Below are 25,835 nucleotides of genomic sequence, written 5' to 3' on the forward strand. Positions count from 1 at the left end.
TTCTACAGTATTCACTCTTCCAAATTCAATTCCTTCCACAGTTGCATGCTGGATGCTTTACTGCTTGTTTCCTAAGTGCTGCAATTTCGTAATTAATTTGTATGTATAAAACTGATTCTGTTGCATATTACAGAAGCACAGATAGCTACAGTTGAGCACCTGTAGGCTTGTTTCCTAACCAGATTTCTGTAGCTCACAAAACTTTAATGAGGTTTTGAGGTCACGCATTAGAACAACAATTAAAGTTAAATAAACAAATTAATAAAATTTTTTCCTTCTTTATAGTCATATAAAAAACGCCTACTAAAAAGTAGCTGGAGTAAACTAGCTGGAGTCTATTCACTCTCCTAACCTTACGAAACCGCAACTATCAGCAGCCAGGAATAAACCCTACAACCTTGAACAGAGGGTTTGCTTCAAATCCAGCACCAACCCAGAACCCACACTTCTGGAGCTCGAGATTTAAAGATCTAGCCCCATGATCAGCTTGCGTAGGAAGCAACAGCACAAAACTCTTACACAGCACACAGAAAAACTATACATTATTCAATTAATCCATTATTTACTCTGGAGCTACTTAGTTTTATTTACAGCAGCTAGTTCACACCAGTGGTAACTGACATAAGAGTCAAAACAACCCCAAACACATCATTGCTGTTAGAAGTCAAACACATTGGTATTACTGCTCTGTCAGTAACATTTATTGTGGCAGTTCTGTTGCTTCAAGGTCTTACCTGTGGTGGCAGGACTGACATGTTTATCAGCCTCAGCAGCAGCTTTTTTAATCATACTCTGATCTATGGATTAATAGGGCTGTTAAGTTTACAAACAAACCAATAATTGCAAAAGGAAAGAACAACAAACACAAGTAAAACAAAGGCAGGAAGCCATACTGAACTCCACCAAGCAGTTGAATTAAATAAGGAAAGGGGGGTGAGGGGAACTCAAACAAAATCCCAGAACACCATTAAGTGAAGGAGCTCCACAAATGGACAAGATAAACAGCTCGCTTTCCATGAGGTACACTGCTTTTAAGCTGCCTACCTGGAGTCTAGAACAAGAAGACACACAAAGACTGAAAACAAGCTCAAGCTTTTTTCCATTACAGGTTTGAAAGCCTGAAACTTGAAATCTTGAAACCGATTTTAAATCTGAAGTACTCAGAAAATGTCATCTTCTGTCCCATGAAGCTTCTTGTTCCAGACTTTAAGCAGTACACTGGGGATCCTGTTTTCCTAAGGCACGAACCTCCCCCCGGCACACACGTGCTTTCAGTCCCGATCTACATCAGCTATAGATCAAATGAAAGCGGCAGCATACAGCTTCAAAACCCAGCCTGCATGGATGAGATTTTTGTGACACTTTGTGAGCTCAAATTCCTTTTTACAATTCTAAACGTGGAATTTGTCATTAAATGATCAACAGAAAGAAAATGCATTAAGTCCCACGCAGCCCAAGTGGCAAAACCCAAGAAGCCATAACTCCAGTTCCACCCATGTGAAAGGCAAACCCCTCTCCTAACAGTCTCCATTATGAGCCCCATAATGCTCTTCCAGCACTGAAATTCAACTTAGTCTTATGCTAAGTAATTGCATGCAATTTTTATCAACTAGTTGTTCCTACTACAGCAAAAACAGGCCATCACGTGAAACGTTCCGTATTTTACAAAACAGCTGGAAGAAACAAATGATCAGGATACTTCAGATTTGGTTTTACATTACAGAATACATTTAATAAGGCTGACCATACACTAATGATACAACTGATATATAGTAAAATTAAAAGTGCTTTACATAAATCGTTACAGTAGCAATTATTTCCAGAAATTAGTGGGATTTAGTTGGCAATTATCAGGACTCACTTCAGTAATTTGTAATAGATGAGCAATGGGCTTTGTAGTCCTCCATTTGCATTATCACAGTAAAACTTCTTACACTGTCATTTCACACACACATTAAGAAGTATCCATGTCATATACACATTTAATAAAAAAATAAAAAAACCCACCACACAACAGCCATAGAAGGCAGAAGGATAGGCTTACAGCAGCTTGTCTTCCATGTACATTGAACTATGCCCTTAACGATCTGCCATGACCAAGAAAGCATCTCCTGATTTAGAGTTCAACTGTGCTCACAGAATCCATGAAAATCTGGTCTGTATTTTGCTAAGTAAAGCCAGCAGGCAAGAAGAACTGATTTGGTTACAACTCAGTAATAATTACTAAACTCTATTTCCTCCACACATCAGATAATATCTATTTTACAGGCAACATAAAGCCTCCTAATCCCTCGTACAATCAGATTCGGTGGAACATTTTATTACATTGGAGGCTATCCTTAGTAACATTTAACTTAACTGACACTTTTTTTTTTTTTTTTTTGGGCAATCAAACAGACAAAGACAAAATGAGAAGAACAACAGAAAAAGAAGAGAACAGGAAAACAAGATCACAATTACTGCATATTCTGTCCAACAACTAGCATGATACACGACCAACTGACGTGGCTCTCTATCTCTTTCTCCTTTCCTTGTCTCCAGACACAAAACATTACAACAAACACAACTTCTCTTTTCAGCAAATTAAGTAGTTCCTTACCTAGTCTGTTAAAATCAATGCCTAAAATTAAGTATCTGTCACAAAGTCACAAATATATAACCAAGATGAAAGGAGTCCTAATTTCCAGCTGAGAAAATTATGAATCCATAATCACATATCATACTTCTGATGTGAATTCCGTTTTTAATTTATATTAATACATATCAGGACACCAAAAGAAACAGGTTTTTAATTTAGACAACAGAGAGTATGCGAAGTCAGCCATACTTTCTTTCCACATCTAGATTGCCACCACTCTCAGTCTTAGGACTACCCAAAAATACCTCATGCATTTCTGTAAGCTGCAGACAGGCAGTCTCCCAGGCTTTTGCAGCCTCACAGACTACAGCAAATCAGACCGGTTGGGTTCTAATAAATCTTTACTACTGCGAAGCGCTGGATGTTCAACTCCAGCTTTTCCAATCTGTGTCCAGACTGACCCGCTCCTGCAGAGCAGGAACCGCCTGGGTGCAGCACAGCGTATTGTCGGGTGGCAGCGTCTGCCACACCTGCCACCTCGCCGGCTCTGGATCTGCAGCACTGGAACAGGGTCAGATACCAAGCACAGCTCTACTTTCCCTTCATACCTGAGCAGTTGGTGTTGCGCCATCTCCTCGGTCATGTCAACTCTATTCTAGCTCAAACCTCTGTCCTCGGCTATGTCTGCACCATCCAAAGACACTTAAGATATTTTTAATTAAATTAAAACTACATTTTACTTTTTTTTTAATTAAAAAAACCCCAACTATTACGAGTTTCACCCACAGACATTGATGCACTCCCTAAAGAGTTTATAAATGGATTCATCTTGATCAAAAGTCAGAAAGTGGTAGCCATGCTTAAATGTAGATAGTGGATTAAGCACTAAGAATACGCAAATGCTTCACTGGTTCATGGGAACTGTAGAAGTCTCACAGATTTAACCACTTGGATTTTTGTGCATTCTTTTTAACAGGTTAAATTGCAGATATATTTTATTTTGAGTTGTTGATTTTTAGTATTTCAAAGACCTAAAGAATAACCTATCTTAATACATATAAAACACTCATTTGAATTGAACTACCTATTTTACATATATCTGAAATGCAAACCTTTGGTAGGTCCTTTCTTGTTCTGCATGGCCTGCTGTTCCTCTGTAATATTCAAGCGTCGAACCACATCAGCAAGGGCAGATTTGAGCAGCTGGATGTCATCTTCCTGCATCTGGACACGTTGCTCCAGAGAGGCAATGCGATCTGTTACCTCCATACTGCTTGCAGCAGAGGCACTGTCATCTAAGTAAAAGAGCAGAAAAAGATGCATTATCAGCAATGTATAACCATCAAGGAACACCACCTATAACCAATTTCCTTACACCTGATGACGTGTTGAAGAAGACAGTTATTAAGTGACTAAAACAAAGAGATGGAAATAAAAAAAATAAGTAAGATGAGTACCTAAGTAAAATGTGATAATGAGGTTGGCTTCAGGGCTACTTAATGTTAATTGCACCCCACTATTAATTATCTACATGTCTGAACCCGAGTGATCAACCATCACCCTTCACTGTTCTGCTCAACACAACATTCTGGCACTGGCAGGCATTCAGGTACAGCGCTATACTTTCTGATATGCTACACACCCTTCCAGATTTTTCCTTCTCACATATGTGACAGAATGTATACATGAGACATATACTAGCAACAGATAGGCTTACACTTTTTCAAGTAATCATCCACACACTGGAGGATAGATATTAACCCCATCTGCTAACTCCTAATTTATACCAGCAGCTTTATGAGAACATTCCCTCTGACTGAAATAGAAGCATTAAATAAATTCAGAACTACTCAGTAATTGTACTCTTAGCCTGCAAATTCTTAAAAGGGTCATCACTTTGCATACAATTCACCCATTATTTGGAAACAACCCACAGAAGCTTAAAGCCTGCAACTCCCTCATGAGGACTACACATTCTTTCCACCCAAAGCTAGTAATAAGAATATTTTTCCTAAATGAGCACTTTCATTCCACTCCATTTCCTATCACACAGAAACACTGTAATTTCTTACAATATTAAGTTAGGAAAAAGAAGAAGAAGAAGAAGTAGTAGACAAAGAAGAAAAAGAAGGCGGCGACAATAAGCAATGCCAAAGATGTCGAAGTCAGTATCTATTAGGGAAAAAAATTGCACAGTTTTTAAGGAGAATTGCAAGGTTTTATTTAACTAGGTGGATTTGAAACCTAAAAAGAAGTTGGGTATTAACTTACTGGATCATTTTAAGTAATGTTAGTCAAGTGATGATTGGATTATAGCTTTCATTTTAAGACTTTAGTTATACTTTAGCAAAAATTGATATTTATGCTACTATCTGCAATCATAATTGACTTCTCCCTCATTCCTAACGTGAGTCCACAGCACATATTTCTTTTGTTAAAGCTGATCTCTCTTCGTGAAGAGGCTGGTATTTGTTTTCATTTCTTGTGTACTTAATTCTCCTCCATTCCAAACCAGAGTTTTCCACTCCTTTTGTACAAGGGAATAAAATGAAAGTTAAATGGTCTGTGTTTAATAATAACTACTGTTGAATTTTAAAACAAAGTAAGTGTTTCAAACAGGAAAACAACAGCTTCTGAGTACATTTAAAAGCATGTCCAAAAACGTTCATACATACTGCATTTAAAATTAAAAAAAAAATCTATTCATCTCCAAACCACCCCAATACAAATTGTTTTTGAAATCTGTTCGTAAGCTGCGTTTTCGCTTCCTTACCACCCCCACACCCGACAGCTATCTGCTGTTACCAAAAGCAGAATTAGAAACGACTATAACAATATCAACAGTCCATAAATAGCTACAGGCTAATATAGTTTAAATCACTTGTTAATTCTGTTATAGGGTTTTCAGAGCATATTTAAAAAATCAACATTAGGATATTATTAGGCTGAACAGAGTGGTAATGTAAGTACCCGGTTTCGAACAAACTAAACCAAAACTCAAGTTCCTGAAAAATGCTGAAAAAACGTTCCCCATGACAAAGCTTTTCAAACTCTGGCCTAATCAGGCTTCTGCTCAGCACAGGACTCTGTCCTGCAGCTGTTACAGGTAATTAATCCCCAAACTCAGATTAGCAGCCATGCTGGCAGTGGTATGAGCTGCCTGCAGAACTTAACCTTTCCTTGTACAAACAAAAGGCCCACGCTGCTCTAATGACTTTACACTTTAACTCAGCTGGAAATAACATGGATTAGCATACTGGACAATAGGCAACCAAATGAAAAGCTTGATTTAACCAATACAAGCCAAATTCAAACTTTGGCCATTCTGCCAAACTCAACACAGTATGGGCATAGTTTTCTTCTGAATTCACTCAACAAGAAATAGCCAATTCCCAAATTCAGGGCTGAGAAAGAAACCCAGGGAGAAATCAGTTGGTGTTAAAATGATCTAGCCCTTGTTACAAAAAGAAAACATCCTCATTGAAGTATCAATTTCACTAATTTTTAAGTGTATAGAAACAGTAATTTTGCCCAAACATAAATCTCCAAGTAGTAAATCAGTCACACTAGTTTATTTACAGTCCCCTAAGAAATCAATCCCACCAGTAACTGCTAAGATGTCCATCTCTCTCTTCTTTCCCCTTCTCCCAGTTGCCACTATGACTCTTCCCCTCGCATCCTTGCTGATCAACAAGCACCAGCAAACCCTTCCTCTGGGCACAGCACATCTATGCTTTCCACCGTCACCGTTCTTCCTGGTCCTCGTGAATGGAATCCTCGTCCTTGCTGCAACCTACAACTTGCTTTCCAGTGAGGTGGTTACCTCACTGGATGCTGTTCCCTTCCAAGGATGCAGAAAAAAATAAAATTTGTAACAACTTTCAGTAAGATTGCAACTGAAGACGAGATTTCTTAGAGTCCAGTCACATTTCCCTTTGCGTCCCCTCTGCATGCATATACAAGTAAGCTAGAAAAGAGCCACAGAAAACTATGTTTCCTGAAGAATGGAAAGTTCAATTATAAAGTAAGCATAACCTGTTTGTTATGCAAGTAGAGGATGGAATGTTCTTGCGGTTGAGATCATTACATCCGAGTATGTTGAGCAATAAAGTTGCAACTTCAATGCAGCCAAATAAGCGAAGTGGTATGGTATCAGAAAAGAAAAAAATAATTAATGATATAAACTAACCAAACAACAACAACAAAATCACAACAGATGTCATCTACTCTGCCCACAAGAGCAAAAGCTATATTGGTAGCCTAACTTGTGATCTGCCTCTGCAGTATACAGCTCATGCTCCCAGCAAAGAGCATTTGCAAGGAAATCTTTAGCACGTGTTTGTAATGCAATTTAGACAATACAGACATCTTATTATTATTGTTCCCAAGCTAATATTAAATTTAAAGTAACTATACATTTTATAGCATCTAGTTCCACGTTTTCTCACGGACAAAGCACATCCTCAAGGAACTCGCGTAGAGGGGGCTGACAGGGGAGCACGGGGGTATGGAAGAGGCCACTGACTGCTGTGCCTTGAGGTGGTCCATCCTGGGGCTACCTGTCCCCTCACAGGGTCCACACGTGCACTCGCACAGCAGCCGGGTTACCAGCATGCTTTGGTTGTACAGTTACGGTAACTGAGAGAAAAAGCACTTTATAGTAATGATGTAAAGATCCTCAAAACACTTCAAGTGAATCCAAGGAAATAAAAAGCATGCTTTTAAAAGAAATCCACATAAGAGAAATTTGCAGTAATCATACACAACCATTACTGCACAGCTTTACAATATAATAAAAATATCATTATGTCAATACATGCTACTTTTTGTGACAGTAAACTCAATAACGTTAACAGCTCTTTAATAGTCTCAATATACTTAAGACTTGGTGACTGCTGTGCAATCTAGCTGTCACAAAACCCCAGATGTTCACCACCTTGAAAGGCACATGAAGGAGTCCACAAAGCCAACCAATTTGCCTTGAAGCGTTACATCTACTTATCAGTCACTACCACCACTTTTGCCCATGGACAGAACAGACATCGTATCACTTATATCGGTAGCATCAATAGCATGCTACTATTAATCGTTACCTCTTTTTTCATCAATGGGAAGAAAAAGGACTTTTAAAGTTAAATTTAGGCAACCTGTTTTTAGAAATCTGAAGAAATTTAGAAATCACATTCCCCAAGTGTTCATTTCTTTTCACGGATTATAATGCAAGTCTAAATCACTGTCTCATACACGTAAAGCTACATCTCATGAGATAAATGCCACCTACAATGTCTAAAATTGGATAAACTGAGGAGGTATCAATTCAGATGCCTGATTTTTCATTGTAAAACATATTTGTGGTAAAGCTTGGAAAGAAGAATCATTTGTCATTTATGCTTTGCTGAGATTCTGCAGGTTTCAAAGAGAAGGCAGCAAAAAAAGGGAATGTTCTTCATGCCTCTCTTTAAATTTTCCAACCAGCTAATCCATGATCTCATAGATTGGAAAGATTTCTTGTGGCAAACTCAAAGATAATACTGAGTCAGATGATTAATCTGCTTCCAGAGAATCTTCCAGTTTTTCAGCAATTTATTACTTGAACTTAGCCAAATGTGAAGAAACATCTGAAGGAGAGCCAACAACAGGACGTGTATGCTGTTTACAAGAATGATTTCAATATTGTTTCACTGTATGTAGGCTAAAGCAAAATTACATACTTACACTATTAGTTAGAAGGAAGTGCATTAAAGTGCATACTATGTTCTATAGATCTTACCTGCTGGAAAACCTACATCTGAACTGTATATTAACGGTGTAGGAAATAATTAAAATAGACTTGGCATTTTCCCCCAAAAAAGAACTACTTCATTAAACATATTCCACCTCTGCCTTATGCAGACATTAATTTTAAGACTATCTTGTCCAGCTCAGATCATTGCAGCTGATGAGGTAGTGGAAACATTAGGTACTGATTCTCAAAAGACTGGCAAACAAATTTGGGTTTATTCAATCTACATGGTCTCTTTGGAGCACCAATTAACAGGATCCAATTGTACACGAAGTACTTCCAAAACTTTTCAGGATATATTCTGTGCATTATATGTTTGTGAAGTACCTAGCACAATGGGGGGGTGGTTGCTAGACACTATTATAATACACATTAAAAGCAGCATCTTAGAGTCTTCACCAGAGTTGTCCCTGACTCTGCAGGACATCAGAAAAGAAAATCTAAGCCTCCCAGGGATAGCAAATTCCAGCAGTGGTCTCTGGCAAACATTAAAAATAACCCACATGATTGAAAACATAGCAAAGGATGGCAGTGAAAAGGCAGCATCACCTGCACACAGAGATGCCCCTCTTCTAGCATAAAGATACAGATTATGCCAACAAACCTGAATTGAGCTCAACTGATAGGAATACTGACCATCACTGAGAGATATCGGTAAGTGTATCACGCTCTGCACTTCTTCTGAAATTAACCGGTACAAGTATTTACTTTCCTTGGAAGTCGCTATGAACTTCAGGACTGCTACTAGAGCCTCAGGAAACATGCACATGGACAGAAAGGAATTTTCCACCCCCAGCATGCAGCCAACTGCATGGCAGAACACAGTAGCTGCTGAGAAAGCCCATGACACCAAAGGAGAGAAAGTTAAGAATAGCATTTATCAAAAAATGAGCAAACAAAAAAGCATAGTCCCACAGCTGAATTCAGATAAGGAATACTATAGACTGGATTTGACTCAGCATACTCGCAAGCAGGGAAGAACACTGAAGATGCTATGCTTCCAGAAACATTTTTCCACCCATAAAGGTCCATGTTTTTCAGATTCCACTAACTCTGTAAACTGTCAGATGAAGCACATGTCACTTGGTACACATTTGGCAACCTCCACTTCTCCTGCCCACATCATCACTGAGATTTCATGCAAGTAATTGAGTTACTTAAACTATTTTCTTCAAGCTCCCTGGGAGTCACACTAACACTAACTTTCAAATGACCTCTCCGCTTCACCTCTCTCGGTGCCATCTGTTTAGCTTGAAACTCTAACAGTGCAGAAAAATGTGCCTCTGTGGCAGGCATCTCCTACGTCTTCAAAATCCTGTCCTCCCTTTTTGGTTCATTTCATGCATCTTTGAGTCTGGGGCACAGAAGTCAGCCAGAAAACCTATTTGATAGATACAGTCTGTCTGAATTGACAGCATCAGAGAGAAAAAGGAGAATTAGGAAGAGACACAACCATCCAAGGTTTAAAATTAAAACATCTCGCAAAACAAACACATGCCATTTGCTGTGGCACATAAACAGGGAAATGCAGCCACTGCACCGTTGCCAGGCTTAGATGCAAGATCTGAAACTCCCAAGTATTCTCCTTGTAGCAATTTCCGTGGCATAATGTCAGTGGTCGTTTGCAGCCCAAAAGACTCTCTGTCCAAGAGAACAATGGGAAAATAAAACAGCAGGTTTAGTTTCCTTTGACAACACCAAGCCAAGCTCCTTTGTTTAAAAGATTAGTGTCAACAGTATTTCACAGACTAAATATCTTTCCTCCATCCACTTTTCCAGTGCAAAACTTTGTACCATACCTGAAACACAGCAGCAGCTTTCCAGGCTTGTCTCCTGGGGGCAATGACAACACATATGGGCAACAGCTTATCATAAAGTCTGGTACATACTGGACTGGTCTGCTAGACCCCGATTTGACCAGATTAGAGCTTTCCACTGTGAGAAGCAAGTGGATTTAAAGCCCAAAATAATGTTATCCTACTTAATCTTGTTATTTTGTGTGGTTAGGGAAAAAAAACAGACAGAAATTTTTAACTACAGTTAAAACTGTAAAAGTGTGTTCTGTTTCCTGAAGTTTTGGAAATCAAAACTGGTTGTCAGCTGAACACTAAAGGAATGGCCTTTATTATGTCAAATCCTCTCTCTGTGTTTTGTTATAAGTATATATAATAAGATAAAAGTGCAAGCACCATATATGCTTTTTTAGCCGGAAAGCTTTGATTGTGAGGAACAAGGAATCACATCTAATCTTTAAACCCAATAGCTATAGGAACAATACTATTGCCTATCTATAAGCTTATATATGTGTATATGCACACAGTCTCTGAACAGGTAGGACAACTTTTCAGTTCAATCCCTATTCTAATGCATGTACTTAAGAGTGATTAGCATTGCAAGGAGATGCCCTAGTTTGGTACAATCAGGTACATCTCACAGTAAGTAATCTGAACAGACCAGATTAGTTTTTCCATGTCCTCACAAGGTATGTATGTGTAGGAGGAAACGGGAAGAAGACAATTCTATCCCACACATCCGCCTAATGCTGTACTCTGGACTGCGCTGGGAACTCGAGAGATAGGTGATCTAACAAGAGACCCCAGTAACTGTAATGTAAAGCATCACCTTGGGAGAACAGACCACTTCTAAACCATTCTAATAAAAAAACAGTAATCCAAATATTTGTTCATCTGTTCTATATGGACTATAGATGGTTATTTTTGTGGTTTTGTGAACAGTATTTTCTCTCCTCTAATCTAGCTAGCTATTGTAGTCCAGTATTTATAAAATCTTATTACTGTATTTCCCAACATTGGGTGAGGAGTAACTTGTCCTTTTACAGTTTTACTACTAGAAACTTAAAGTCGAGGAATAGAACTTCCTAAAATTAGAAGCAGAATTTGAAAGGATAAATCCATAATAGCAATCATCACTCACAGCCTCACAGCTGGGTGCACTGTATTCATTAACAAAATGGGAGAGAAGAAAATGATCTTAACAGAAGATTCTCAGAAAGTTCCTCGTGGCTAATTAGTCAGCAATCACTGTAGCAAAATTATAAGCATGTGCCCTTGACCAGCGTTTAGCTGTCAAGCCATAACCGGCAGCTTACTGCTTTTTCCTCAGCAGATGGTAGATGAGCTTCTATTTGGAAATCAACCAGTTAAAAATTATCTTCTCCAATAGCGCTTAAGTGGAATATGGAAGAAATTTCTGACACATCAATAAATTAGAGGAGTTTTCCCCAGAAGAGGTTCTATCAAAGTAAATGCTTTACAGTTCAGAGTTACTGTGCTGGCTCTGTTGAGCATAGAAATCAACAGAAAACGTTTTAACAAACTATCATTCCTCCACATTACGCTGGGATCAGCCTATACCATAAAAAAAAACCCCCAACATTGTGAACAAAAGCCAGGAGAATACAGACGACCTAAAGTGACACCATGGGATCTGCCTGGTTAAGCTGAAGGTACAGCCTAACACAAACTTGTAAAGTAAGGAATGGGTAGGGTAATTAATTGAGGTATCTCAGGGCAGAAGAGCTGGGCTATGTTTTACCACATTATCTTCTCAGTGATGCGCTGAGGATGTGCCTGTATCACACCCATAAGAACGAGAGAAGAAAAGCAGATTGTGGAATGTGGGAGAACATTTACGACGAGTCTGATCTCCGCATCACAGCTACAGCTCAAGGTTCAAGTCATCCTACAAAAACTAGCACGGGATGAATTCAAATTCATCGCGTGATGTATGCTAACAAGACTTCAGCTTTTGTATAGTACTGTTAGACAGAAAGATGTCTACTTAGAAAAGTAGTGCGTGTACCATGCACTGGTACACACAAAACGATTTCTTAGAAACTTTATCAGTACCCAGTTCAATACACTTTCACTGCCTTTAAAAAAAAATGGATGTCTCCACTGGACTCTTCAACTATGCTGTATGCAAGTAAAGCAGAAAGATTTACTTTCTCTTACAGACAGGACAGATTTAAAAGGCAAGAAAACTGTTTTAAAACATCTTTTGAAAGTTACTGATGTCAGCCTGTGATAATGCATTACAAACCAATTTTATTTTATCTTGCTTGTTGGGTACTTCTTAAGTTATTCTTCTAGAGAAAGGTTGATTCACACTAGCAAGAAACTGCCAAACGTGTCAGCCACTAGTTGATCTGCAATTAAATGCAGCCTTTACATTAGAGATAGCACTATACAAACACTTATGAAAGTACTTACATTACCATACATTACTTTCATAATTGATATTAGAATGACAACTGATACTCAAATTTAATTGGACCATTAACTTTTTACCTATAATTTCTTCTAATCTGCATTTTAATGAAAATTATAATAATATATGCATATGGTTTTAAAAATCAAATTGAAAACATTATTAAACTTCAGAAGTACATAAGCAAATAAAACACTTTTTCTGTTTAAGAAATTAAAGATTTTCTAAAATGAGACTACATCAATAGCAAGAAATCCATACTTAACAATGAGAAATAGGTGGTTGTTTGTCTTATTTCATGTGTATCCTTTAAGAATTGGAAAATCTGAGCCTCTAATAAATAGCATTTATTTGTGAGACATAACACCCCCCCGGCCCAATACTCCGCATTTACATTTCTTAAAGGCTTACCAGCTTTTCGAATTGTTTTCTGTGGACTCAGAGTAGCAACATAATACAAAGAGAACAGAACATTCCTCCTGCACCTGCAGAAGGGGTTATTGATGTCAAAAGCAGATTTATCACTTTTGCAAACTCTGATTACTTGTTCTCAGCTAATGGCTTCACTTCCAGCAGTGGTCTGACTTTTTTTTCAGAACTCTGTACCTCGTGAATATTTTAGGTTCTGAAATTAATGCAGTGTAACATTAGGTTTCGTTACAGGTTGTCACAAAGACAAATCACAATCTAAATATTTGAAAGAAAAAAAGTATTTCACATTTAGAAAACTATTTTAAGTCTTCTTTTAAAACCCATCTTGTTTAGTACAGTCTTTCACAGTAATGTACAATTTCTTTTTCACTATTGTCATTTAATCTAGTGCTTGTGAGAAGTACTAGAATTAACTATTGACAACCTTGCTTGGATGGGAGAGGAAAAAAAGTATGCAGGATGTCCACAACAGGCTGGAATTTTTCCCATATTGTCCATCTTCATATTCAATTAGGGTTAAGTCTTCCTTTCATTTAATTCTGACAGATATCAATATTACCATTTAAAATTATTTGATATATAGTAAACCAGTAATTTATGCTACGTAACATAATTTATTCTAAAATATTCAGACCACACATTCCCACTCCAACAAAAAATAATCTTCACTGACATTAATGCAGAAAGAAGAAACTGTCCTTGCCAAGGACCCAAATACAGCCAGAGACACTGCATTTGCTAGAGTGTTAGATGTCCTAGTAATAACCAGGAAGAGGACTGCTTCAGGGCTTTTTAGGATACAGAGGATGAAGAAAATCCCTTTATTCCCTATCCTCAAAAAAAAAAATTATTTCAGGTTTGTTTCAGGAAACAGAGAAACATACATCATCCGAAAAATTATTTGGTTTAAAATGCAACTCCTCTAATTGAAGACAATTTGCATTATTTTTATTTTTAACTGGATTCCCTAGCATGAGGTCATACTCTTATTTTTACCACAGTGGGATGCACAGCATTGTCACAAATTTCACCCAGCTGGGATGCTGTTCCCAGCACACCGTGCAAGTGCGGTCCTGCCGCCCTGTGAGAGCAGCAGAGTCGTACTCCAAGGCTTGCCCCATCCTCTGCGGCACTTGGCAATGCTACAACGACATGCACGTTGACTGCTTTTAAGAAGAATTCAGGTTTACATGGAGGAAGAGATGAAGGAGGAGACAGCCATAATCTACTTTATAGCTGTCATGTTTGTCAAAAAAAGTTTACAAATATGCTTTGATCAACTAATGCAGCATTCTTTCTCCCCAAAGCTATGCAGAGAGCCCTCACTAAAAGGGAGAGAGCCAGCAGATGCCTGATCCGCCCTTGGCTGGGGACGAGCCCAGGCCACCGTCCAAGCAGAGCTTGGCTCACGGCCGTTCCTCTCCCTCAAGGACTTTTGGGAGTGATTTCCTTCTGGCGGCAGTCAGTACTTCTGCGTATGAGTTTCACCTGAGAGATTAGATGGGCGAAGGCTGTGCAGAGCAAATCCTTTTCCAAAAGCCATCTCCTAATGGCACTGAGCTGAAGTACTAGTGCAAACAAACCGTGCAGAAAGCGTGGCTGATAAAGCTCTTGTTGCCCCGTGATTACTCAGCATCTGAGTTTCAACCTTTGTGATAAGGTGAGACCTACCAACAAGGACAAACCTTTAACACTAATATGGCTATACAGCTTTAGGGCAAAAGTTCTCTTATGCTTTCTTAGCTCTGGATGTGGGTGGACCTCCCTTAAATCACACCTCTGTATCCAAGTGTACAGACACAAGCTAGGACAAGTATAGCCACTTGAACTCAATTAATTTAGTATTTTCAGGGTTCTCACTTGTGAACCTGGAATTTATTTATTTAATGACTTATATTCCCATCTTTGATACTTCCTTTTTTTCCTCCCCTTTTTTTTTTTTTGTAGGCTACTTCAGAAGTCAAGTTCAAAACATGCCAGGACACCATTTAACATTACAGTCTTTATTTATGATTCAAACAGGTACACAGTCCTGAACACAGATTAGCAGTCTCCAAGTATGTAACGATTATTTCAGTGATAAGATTTGCCCAAAACAGCACCAAGGTGTAGTAAACTTCCTCAACACAGCACAGAGCAGTAATTCCCATCAGGAGTAAGCTGAGCAATATACTGAACTTGGAAATTGCTAGATTTATGAGGGGTGGGAAAAAGGCTGAAACCGATTGGAAAACATTTCTTCCTACTGCACTGAAGAGATAGTTCAGAAAACAGTATCTGCTCACAACACATCAATTTGGTACGCCAGGTAAGGTGAGCAGGAGATGCCTTTTCCAAAATACTCTGCAGTGTAGCAGAAGACAGACAAGAATAAAGTCTAGTAAGAAAAGCTTCAGCATGTAAATACTTAGTTATGTAAAACAAACAAACATAACAAACAATCTCATGGTAAGATACACAGATCAGAAGGTCATATTCCCAATATCTAACATCACCATTTAGGAAAACTCCCAGGCGTCAGGCTCTCTCCATGGCAGAGAGGTGTCACCCCCAGAGCTACAGTTTCCCACAGCCAGTGACCCACCTCTTCAGGCTCAATGGTCTTATTTGTAAGTTTCCAAATTTTGAGTCTTCACCAAAACCAAGCATTTCATATTTGCAAAGGCAAAAGTTTAAGAGAAATGAAAAACTCACATCACGAGTTACACTCAAGCCAACAAGCAACATTTGTAGCAGGGAGCACCACTGAGGCAATGGAGTCACACACCGAGCAACTATAGTTTATCCACACCTCCCTTTTAAAAAAAACAAAAACAAACCACAAATCTTTTACTGAAAAACATATTTTCAGCATTCACAGAGTGTGATAGTTCTCACTTCCCTATTCATTAAAACAGCAAAAATTCCTAGAAAAATATCGCTATTTTTTTATATATACATATATTTTTACTGTATTGCAAGTACTTCAATGCCTTACTACATCTCCTTGACAGAAGGAGAGTGGCTTTTGAACTGGATATCAAATTTACTGGCTTTATATTTACTGGATTTCAACTTTACACTAAATACATTTACTGGATTTATTGGACTCAGGGAAAGTCTGTCTTGTGAACTGAATGAGGCACGACTCCTCTGAAAATTATAGGGGGTGATGAAGTGATGTAAAAAAATCTTGCAAAACATGAATAAACCAGTTGTGTTTTATGCTTCATTACACAGCCTTAGTTCCAACATTTTCTAACTTCCCAGAGTTTAAAAAGGAAAGTTTAGTAACTTCCCTAATTTTTCCAGAGGTGTTGAAACTTTCTATCTGCTTGCTACTTCATCCACAGAAACAACCGACAGCAAGGAGAGCGTATTAGCATCTGTGGATCTGTACCAGAAGATAAAAAAAAAAATTTGTTTCATAGACAACTGCCTACAGCAGAGTAAAGACAAGACCCAAGAAAACTGCATTTCCTTACAAAGTCTGCAAGGGACTACGCTCTCATGGTGCAGGTTCTGGAGGCTTCCGCTTTTTAACCTGCTTGGTGTCTGATGAGACACCGGAACAGATTGCCCAGAGAAGCTGTGGATTCACCGTCATTAGAAGTGTTCAAGGTCAGGCCGGACAGGGCTTAGAGCAACCTGATCGAGTAGAAGTCCTCTGCGTCCCTCATAGGTAAAATCTCCCCAGCCGCACCACTGCAGCCCTCAGTCAGGGTCTCCCTAGCTTTTTCTGTGAGGCTAAAGACTACTCAGTCAGGTGGGGCAAGGGCTGGAGGACATTCAGCTGTGCTGCTGGGACCCGTACATGAAGTCTGATTAACACCAGTGCTGTACAAGACTACAGCACGCACAGAAGAAACATCTGCTATTTTGGCAGCTCACATCTGATTCCTGAAAGACTCGCAGCCTGGCAAACGGAACAGAGCAGTGGCATGGAGGGAAAAGGGTCCCCCCGACAGGTCCTCCAGAACTCAGCCTGACCTTCTCTCAAGAAATCAAAACACTGCTAAGAATTTGCAGAGAAAATAGTATCTAAAACCAGGCCCTCACAACTGCCTCCCGAGTGCCCATGGACAAGTCCCTGCAAAGCAAGCAGCTGTTGCAGCTGCTAACTTTATGGAAGAGATTGCCCCGTATCTCAAGTCAGTACACGCAGGGACGCAATCGCCCCTGCGAGCTGCGTTCGGGAGTCACGGTCCCAGGGCGTGGGGCGAGTGCCTCCCACCAGCAGCGACTGCAGAGGGTTGGCAGTGCTGCCAGGCCAGGCGCTCAGGGGGCTTCAGCAGGTAGGACTGGGTCCCTGTTTGTCGTGGGAAGGAGGTAGGATCCACTGTGCAGGTGGAAAGTATAGAATTAGGGTCCCAGCAGGCACAGCACCCAGAACATGCACAAAACCCAAAGCATGGAGCCAGAAATGTGGCAGAAGGAGAGGGGGCAGTTGCCACTACCTGAACCGAATTCTGCCGCCACCAATACCTTTGACCTGCTGACAATATCCTGCCAAAGTAAGTCGGATGTTCCAAAATCCCACAGAAATACTGAATGCCATGTATTTTCTTCTGTCTTGTGTATATGTCCCCATAATCCATTTTCCTGCAGACTAATTACAAAATTCATACACTATAGCTGCGTCAAGGCCCTCCTTCATCTTCCCTCCCTCCGTCCATTCCTCCTCCTCCTTGATACAAACTACAAAACCCATCTTCTCCTTCAGCCATTCCTTCCTGCACCCTCAAAAGGATGCAAAGGCAGGAAGGGTAATGCTCAGAATATACGTGCAAGAAAAAGGTTATTATTCCAGAAAGTTAGCTGGAAAGTGAATAAATAAGACACTGGGTGTAACTGGAAGCTAATACATAGTTGTAAGATTATACGTGTAATATGTTGTATTAAGAACTTCTTACCTAGACAAAGGAGTTATTCTGAAATAGAAATGAGAATGCCAGTAGGTTTCTCCAGCTTCTCTTGGATTAGTTCAAACAGATACGACCCATTTTCATTTTAAAACCTCTACTTTACACAATTGTTCAGAGGGCTTCGTCTTCAGCACAACGTTGCTTAAAGAAAAACGCATACGAACTTGCATATCATTCATATCTAATGCCTTGCCAACCCACACCTTCTTTTTACTATCTAATTATCATGTGGAAGCCTGTCAAAAGTGCCAAAAGCTTTTTTTTTTTTTAAGCTGCTACTTTTATCATAAGGAAAAACAAAAAAGGATGAAAAATTCTGAAAGACCTGGTCACTTTAACAATGCTCATTTGTTTCCCAAGGTTTTTGCCCACAAAAGATCAGAGGAACGCCTGGACTTCACTGCACTCTGTACCTGCCACCTTGGGAAGAGTTTTGACGGACTGAGCTTATTTGACTGCCTCATGTTTCCACTCCCACATCTGTGGAAGTGGGAATTCAGCTCATACAGATGGCAACATACAGTAACTGAGGTTTAGTATGCAGCTCTTAACCATATCTCACTAAAGGACAGGTAACAGGGACTCCTAAGAGCGACAACATGTCAATTCTTCCTGGTCGTAACTGGAGAAAAGAGGAAAGATTTCACAACCATGCAAGTTGCTGACTTGCCAAGGGAGTCACAGAATTGCTGTTTGCAGCACAGAATGATTTTAAATTTTTATACAGATCTAACATTTAACTTTAGTATGACAAACAGTTATGTACAAAGAGAAACTGAATAAATATCTATGCAGCAGAACAAAAGGTACAACAAACTGCAAGTAAAAACAGATCATTTACACTATTAAGATAAATGAAGTTTTTTTAGTAGAAACTTACTACATTTACAGCACTTCCACAGTGCACAGAAGTCACGACAACAAGACAGTTATTTTTCCTTGGCTTACAAAATGAGGTTTCAGTCTGTTGAACATGAGGGATCAGTAAGGACCGATTAAACAACTTTGATCCAGAACCCGAACAAGCTGCCTCACTCAATCTGGAAGCAAATGGTTGAAATTAATTAAATAAATGAAGGTCTGAACAACACCGGTGCCTCTGCAGGGCGCCATGGGGCACGCTCCCCTTATTGCACAGGGTTTGTGCCCTAAACCACAGCTGAAATGGCACCCCATGCCACTCAGGTCTCTGCAGTGGACAAACCCACCCAGACAAGCTGGTAAACAGAGCAATGGGTGCATAACACTAATTGTTTTAAAATCACTTTATATATTTTAGCCAATACAAAATCTAGTAATCTTGGTTAGTACTAACCTGTGTAGGGCAGGAAGTGCTCCTTACCACAGCTGGGAACACCCAAACACAGAGATCGTCACCCCGCCACAGTCAAGATGTTTGAAATAGCTTTTTCTTCCCCCTGATGTATTTGTCCTACTTCTAACCCACTCCCTGAAGACACTTCTTTTTTAAGGGAGCCTTTTTTAACTGGAAAAAGTTAGGAATAGCCAGGAGAAGGTGGCCTGCAGATTTTATCCTTGGGGGAAGCACACGAGCAGTGCTGAGATAGCATTTAAAGAGCGCTGCTAGGAGTGGTGAAGGCGAGAGGTTTTTCCCTTGGTTGCTTCTTGGGATACAGACTGCCATGAACTTTGCAAATGTTTGCTCACTGAGCTGAGTACAGGACCGGCAGACGCTGTGTAGAACCAGAATTACAAAGATCAAAACGCTTGTGGTGTTTTCCTAAATATCTTTCCTCACCTTCTCTGGTACCTGCCAGTGGTCCATGGGATATCATCTGAGAAAACTGGGCTGTAGCAACATATCTGCCCCTTGAATCCCATGTTCCACTTCTTCAATGGATTAACCAGTTCCTAACACTAGATATTAAAACTCTGACAAAAATACATGTGGCTTCCTCCACCACCGATTTTAGTGATTGTTCCAAATTAAAACCAAACCACAAAGGATACACAGCCTTTGCAATTCTGTCATTTTTAGGGTCTTTACTAAAAATCAGCAGTTTCGCTTATTCTTGTGTATTATGTTAAGCTGCTAAAATATCTACATGCTGGGAAGAAAAAAAATCTCAAAAGCACGAACTTTATTATCCTTCTCCCTCTCCCCAGAGAGGCTTCAGCCAGGCAGTCACTACTTCAAAGCTTCACATCACACATGCCTAGAGACTTGAACTAAGAGAAGCAACTGCCAAATTCAGAAGGCAGAAAAAGGCTTAGATTTAGAGGGCTCCTTGAGGCGAAATTTTTTTTTTTTAATTTAAAACTCAAAAATAAAAACTAGAAAAGCAAAAAACCCTGAAGTTACACCCTCCTGGAACAACACACACACAGATCTCCCATACCCTTCTGAGTCACAGCTACCAGGGTTAATAAACTCAGCATCGACCAAATGGTTTCTGAGCTTTGCAAAATCCTACAGAGCCTTGCAGGAATCACTGGAGCTGAAACCACTTCAACTTTTTGCAAGAGTAAACGAACAGGACACAAAGCTACTCACTCCAGGGCAAGGTTCTTAATCCACTCTCTCCTACATGGGACCACTGGAGATGGCTGCTAGCACCCGCAAGAGTATTTTTGTTTAAATTCCTCAACACACAGATCTTGTGGATCATCTTCTCCCCTTGTACCGAGTCTGCTGTAATCAAGAGAAACGCTTCAGTCACAGTCATCCAGACTGGATTCTGAGAACTGAGCTACAGCATTACACCAATGATGTTTGTTACCAATTAATTTGCATTCTATTTTTAGGGTACGCTTTTTCCTGCAAAGCTGTGAAATAATCTGATCAATGTGCATCTGAAACCAGTATGTTCCCAAGAAAGGCAACGTAAGGAAGAGGAGGTCATTGGACCAGTACTCTTTAATGTCTTCATCAATGACATAGACAGTGGGATTAAGTGCACCCTCAGCAAGTTTGCAGGTGACACCAACCTAAGTGGTGTGGTTGACATGCATGAGGGACAGGATGCCATCCAGCGGGACCTGGACAAGCTCGAGGAATAGGCCCAGGTGAACCTCGTGAGGTTCAACAAGGCCAAGTACAGGGTCCTGCACCTGGGTCGGGGCAAACCCCAGCATTAGTACAGGCTGGGAGATGAAGGGATGGAGAGCAGCCCTGCCGAGAAGGACATGGGGGTACTGGATGAAAAGCTGGACACGAGCCAGCAATGTGCACTCGCAGCCCAGAAGGCCAACCATCTCCTGGGCTGCATCAAAAGAAGCACGGCCAGCAGGTCGAGGGAGGGGATTCTGCCCCTCTATTCTGTTCCACCGTGGCCCCACTGGAGTCCTGCGTCCAGCTCTGGAGCCCTCAGCACAGGAAAGACATGGACCTGTTGGAGCAGGTCCAGAGTAGGGCCACCAAAATGATCAGAGGGATGGAACACCTCTCCTGTGAGGACAGGCTGAGAGAATTGGGGTTGTTCAGCCTGGAGAAGAGACGGCTCCGGGAAGACCTTGTTGCAGCCTTCCAGTACTTAAAGGGGGCCTGTAAGAATGATGAGAACAGACTTTTTAGCAGGGTCTGATGCCATAGGACAAGGGGTAACGGTTTTAAACTAAAAGAGGGTAGATTTAGACTAGATATAGGGAAGACATTTTTCACAATGAGGGTGGTGAAACACTGGCCCAGGTTGCCCAGAGAGGTGGTAGATGCCCCATCCCTGGAAACATTCCAGGTCAGGTTGGACGGGGGTCTGAGCAACCTGCTCTAGTTGAAGATGTCCCTGCTCACTGCAGGGTGGTTGGACTAGACGACCTTTAAAGGTCCCTTCCAACCCAAAGAGTCTATGATTCTATGATTGTTCTTTTGACAGAAAGTATACTTCTCTCTCAAAAGTGCAAAAGAAAATTCTAAGAAATACCTAGTTGCGAAGTTTGAAAATGCAAGAAAAAAAAATAGATTATATGCAATTAGGAATTACATTTTCTGTGTATAAAACTATTGTGAGTACACCTGTGAGCCTGAGGCTATTACATTTTTTTAATCAAATGTGATTTCATATTCTGCAAAGCATGCAAGAAGAATTTTTTTTTTTTAAAAAAATGAGATTTATAGCTTCAGGGGAAAAAAAAAACAACACAACAAAACACACAGAGACACACATGAAAGCAATCACGAAAGCTAAACGTTCAAAGAAATGCAGGAATCCCAATGGTAAAAAAATTATGCTAGTCCACTGTGCTTTGAATGGGTAACTGAATTGAAAATTAAATTTATGATGCATATGTAATTTTCCACCTATATGAACTTTTAATTCAATTATAAATCATGCTTGCAGCAGTCAAAAAGTACTTTTCCTCTTTATAACAGTCTTTTAGTGGCTGCCTGCCTCTCCCTATATTGCCTTCCACATTGTTTTAAAACTTTGCCTACCATCACTCCGCCTGGTGCAATATAGAAAAAAGGGGATCACTTCTACCTGCTACAATGCAAAACAGATGGGTATCGCTTCTAACTTGGATTAATTTATTGATGCTGTGCAACACATGGTGCCACAAGCAGCTGCAATGACAAAAGCCAGGGTCCAGTTCCACAAGACACCATGGCCAATCTAGAAGCCCCCAGCCTGCCTACAGCACCCGCTACTCCTATAATTTATCTTCTGCTGCCTCTGAAAGCTGATTTAATTCTCCAACCTGGCAGAAAACTAACCCAACAAAAGCAAAAACAAAGTACCACACACAAACATTGCGTACATTTTTCTGTCAGGTTAGCATGTTAAATTAACTCTGACAAATTAGTCTGCCAAGTGTTGAGTGGGTAAAACCACAGAGAGCAAGAGAGGGAAGGGGAAGCGAGACCTTCTTCCCAAGCAGCCACACTGTGTATGTCAGCTTATCTGCCTGAGCTATTGTAGCCTGAAAATGGGAATGGATGGCCAGGGAGGGGGGACATCACATTTGCCCCCAAGACCAGAATCCACTTAACCTCAGTCTCCTGAATTTTATACTACCATCTCCCAGCTCCCACAGCTCTCTGGTTTGTTAGTCTTTACTCCTAAGCAACCCTATACGCTCTCTTATCACACAAAGCCCATCATCTTTCACATCCCTTATACAGTCTCACCCTAATCTACGCTGTATTATTTCATTTAATTGAAAAATTTAAACATTATCACATAGTGCTACTCATCTTCAAAGTCAGTAGTTAGAATTGTTTTATTACATCAAGAATACCAGGTACTCTTGATGTAATAATATGAGAAACCAGGTAAATTTTATAAGCAGCAGCAGATACTTTGAAAGAACCCTTTCTGCTTTCATCCAGCGTTCCCCAGGGCAGGGGGAGGCGGGGAGTAAAAAGTGCTAGGTTGCCCCGGTATTCACTCCCTCTGTTTAAACAAATTTTAGAAATAAGTATATCAATCACCCAGGGGCATGTCTTCACATAAGAGGTTAGAGTCCCAGCAAGAGTATCTTACCTAGGAATGACAGCTACAGAATGGAATCTCTCAAATAACTTACACATGAGACAATGCTGGAATAAACCGCACTACTCTGTTCATTGCTGTGAAGTTTCACCTTAATGCCTTATAACCGTGAATGCCATAAAAAAAATTAGTAGATACAGATATATTGCTCCTGGGAGACCATACCAACAAACATATTGTCCAACTACCATGAATTTTAGTTATAAAACATTCACTTAACACAACAGCAAACATTTTTCAATTCCATAGCTGAACGTTTAATCTCACAACTCAGTTTCTTAACTGTTTCCAAAAACCAAAACAAAGCATCCAGGTCATAAAAGAAAGCTGAAATACAGTTCAGGTAACTGTGATTTAATTCAGTTATAAATTTGTTCTGAAAGACTACTGGTGTGATAGTCAGAAAAATTTTTTTCAGGCTTGTGCAGATAACATGCTTATTCTAAGTCTTCCAGATAACAAATTGTCAAATGTAGAAAAAAAAAAGTAAGCAAAACCCACCATACAGTAATCAATCATACTGGGGGCATGGGAGGAATCCTATAACCAACAACCTTACCATTTGTATCCTGTTTATTCAGCTTTAAAAACAGAGGTGGAAACACTGAGCTATTAAATAATAGAAAGGCCAAGTAAACTGCTACATCCATATTGCCACCCCACCTTTAAAATGACTGGGCTTAGATCTTTCAATAAATCAGAACTGTTGAAAATGTAAAGCCTTGATTTTACTTCGATCCACCAATCTTTGCTCAAAAGAGGCCAAGAGTTTTTAATTTTCAGTTCTGAACATGATCAGTGTCCATGAGCTTTTTGATAAACTATTAATAAAACTTCAGACCTACAGAAGCACAGCTCAAGCCCAGTGTGAGTCCTATGGCCCCTTGTTCATAGAATCATTAAGGTTGGATCATGATACTAAGAATCTCGTCTCAACAAAAACAGAGTGGAACAAGTAAGCAACTTTTCAGGACTAGCGTACCGACCACACTTCTTCACGAATTAGAAAGAATGATGGTGAGAGATCAGAGACTGGGAGACAACATCTCTCAAAGAAGATGACAGCACAACTTCCCCAGCTCCGGCTGCCACAGCAGCACAGCCTTTGATAACCATTGGCTCCCTATACAGATTTTAGTTTTGACCTAGAGCATGCTCATGGAGTGATGAATGCCACCCGCCCCTCTTTGGTTCACATCATGGCCAAGTCTTGGAAGTGCACTCCGACAGCGCACCAGGAGCGCGCGAGTGCTGCTGTGTGTTTGGCGCACGGCATCAGACTAGAGCTAGTCCACAGTAAATGCAGAGACTTACGGATAGCAGAGTCCTCACCGTGAGCTGTTCTGCTTTACAGATTTCTTCCTCTTGTCCCACAGTTCCTGCTAATGTAGGCATAGCACGAGAATATGGCATCTCTGAGCTAGTGCATCTTACATATATCTCCTTTAAAATGTTCTGCCCTTCAGCTGCAGATCCTGTAGCATACCATTCGAGAAAAGGTTTATCTGTACACCACCGGTAGCTGACCCCAGCCTACAATCTGCCAGACCACACACCAAAACCCCAAATTTTAAAAATGGACCTTTTCTCACTTCTCAGCAGAGAAAGGCCTCAAGCCTTGCAAAACATAAATGCTTAACTTAAAAATTGTATGTATAAAATCTTTTGTCCCAAAGGATCCCTAATTAGTTGATTAAAACATCTGAACACAGAGGAAGTTACTTATTTCCAGACTGAAATACAGCCACCACAGGGATCTCACACACACGCATGCTGTCTAGCATAAAAGGGAAAAAAAGAAAAAACACACCTCCTTCTATGCATGGCATTATACAGAGTAAGCTAAACTACAGTAGTGTGTATTTTTGACTATGAGAGACTAAATTTCTAAGAATCCTCATTTTCTTAGACTCAACTGGAGTTTGCCATGAGTGTTTTCACAGTTTGAAATTGCAGACCTACAGAAGTCCACAGCCAAACTGCTATCAGCTGCACAGAATCGGGATTTCATCTCTCACCCCAAATCACGTCAGTAATTGTTCAATGTGTTCCACTGAGCTATTTTAAATATGCTTTATATCCATGCTTCATATAATCCATGGTCATGAACTCCTTAAATTAAATTTTAAAATTCAATTCAAAATTCAATTTTTAGGTTCACAGTCAGGAACCTAAAAAAGATGGCCTGATTTTTCAGATCACTTGAGCATAGTCCTGGCTGTCACTGCCCTATTATTTTGGCCTATATTTGGAAGATGTAAAGCAAAAAGGCAGAAGTGCAGACACTGGTTCAAATAAAGACTGGCCTGAGTCTCAGGATATGCTAATGCCTGTCAGGTTTTTATCAGTTCAGATAAAGACCCCGTTGCCCCCTGCGGCCCAGCCAGCCTCACCAGACCACCCATCTAGCCACAGACCTCGCTCACCTCCAAGAAGCTGTCCTCTGCCGGCGTGCAGTT

At 40.1% G+C, this 25,835-nt stretch overlaps 1 protein-coding gene across 3 annotated transcripts in view; it reads right to left on the reverse strand.

The window, feature by feature from the left end:
• The window catches only part of EML1 (EMAP like 1), a gene marked incomplete at its 3' end in the record, with an annotated part of 86,882 nt that overhangs the window by 52,396 nt on the left and 8,651 nt on the right, over nucleotides 1-25,835 (reverse strand). For all 3 annotated transcript variants that reach the window (XM_082000647.1, XM_082000646.1, XM_082000645.1), the window contains exon 2: nucleotides 3,691-3,873. In XM_082000647.1, coding sequence (XP_081856773.1) covers nucleotides 3,691-3,873 — 183 coding nt within the window. The remainder of the gene's footprint in view (nucleotides 1-3,690; nucleotides 3,874-25,835) is intronic.

Source organism: Phaethon aethereus (genome assembly GCF_964289735.1).
Source record: "Phaethon aethereus genome assembly, chromosome: 5".
Lineage (NCBI taxonomy): Eukaryota > Metazoa > Chordata > Aves > Phaethontiformes > Phaethontidae > Phaethon > Phaethon aethereus.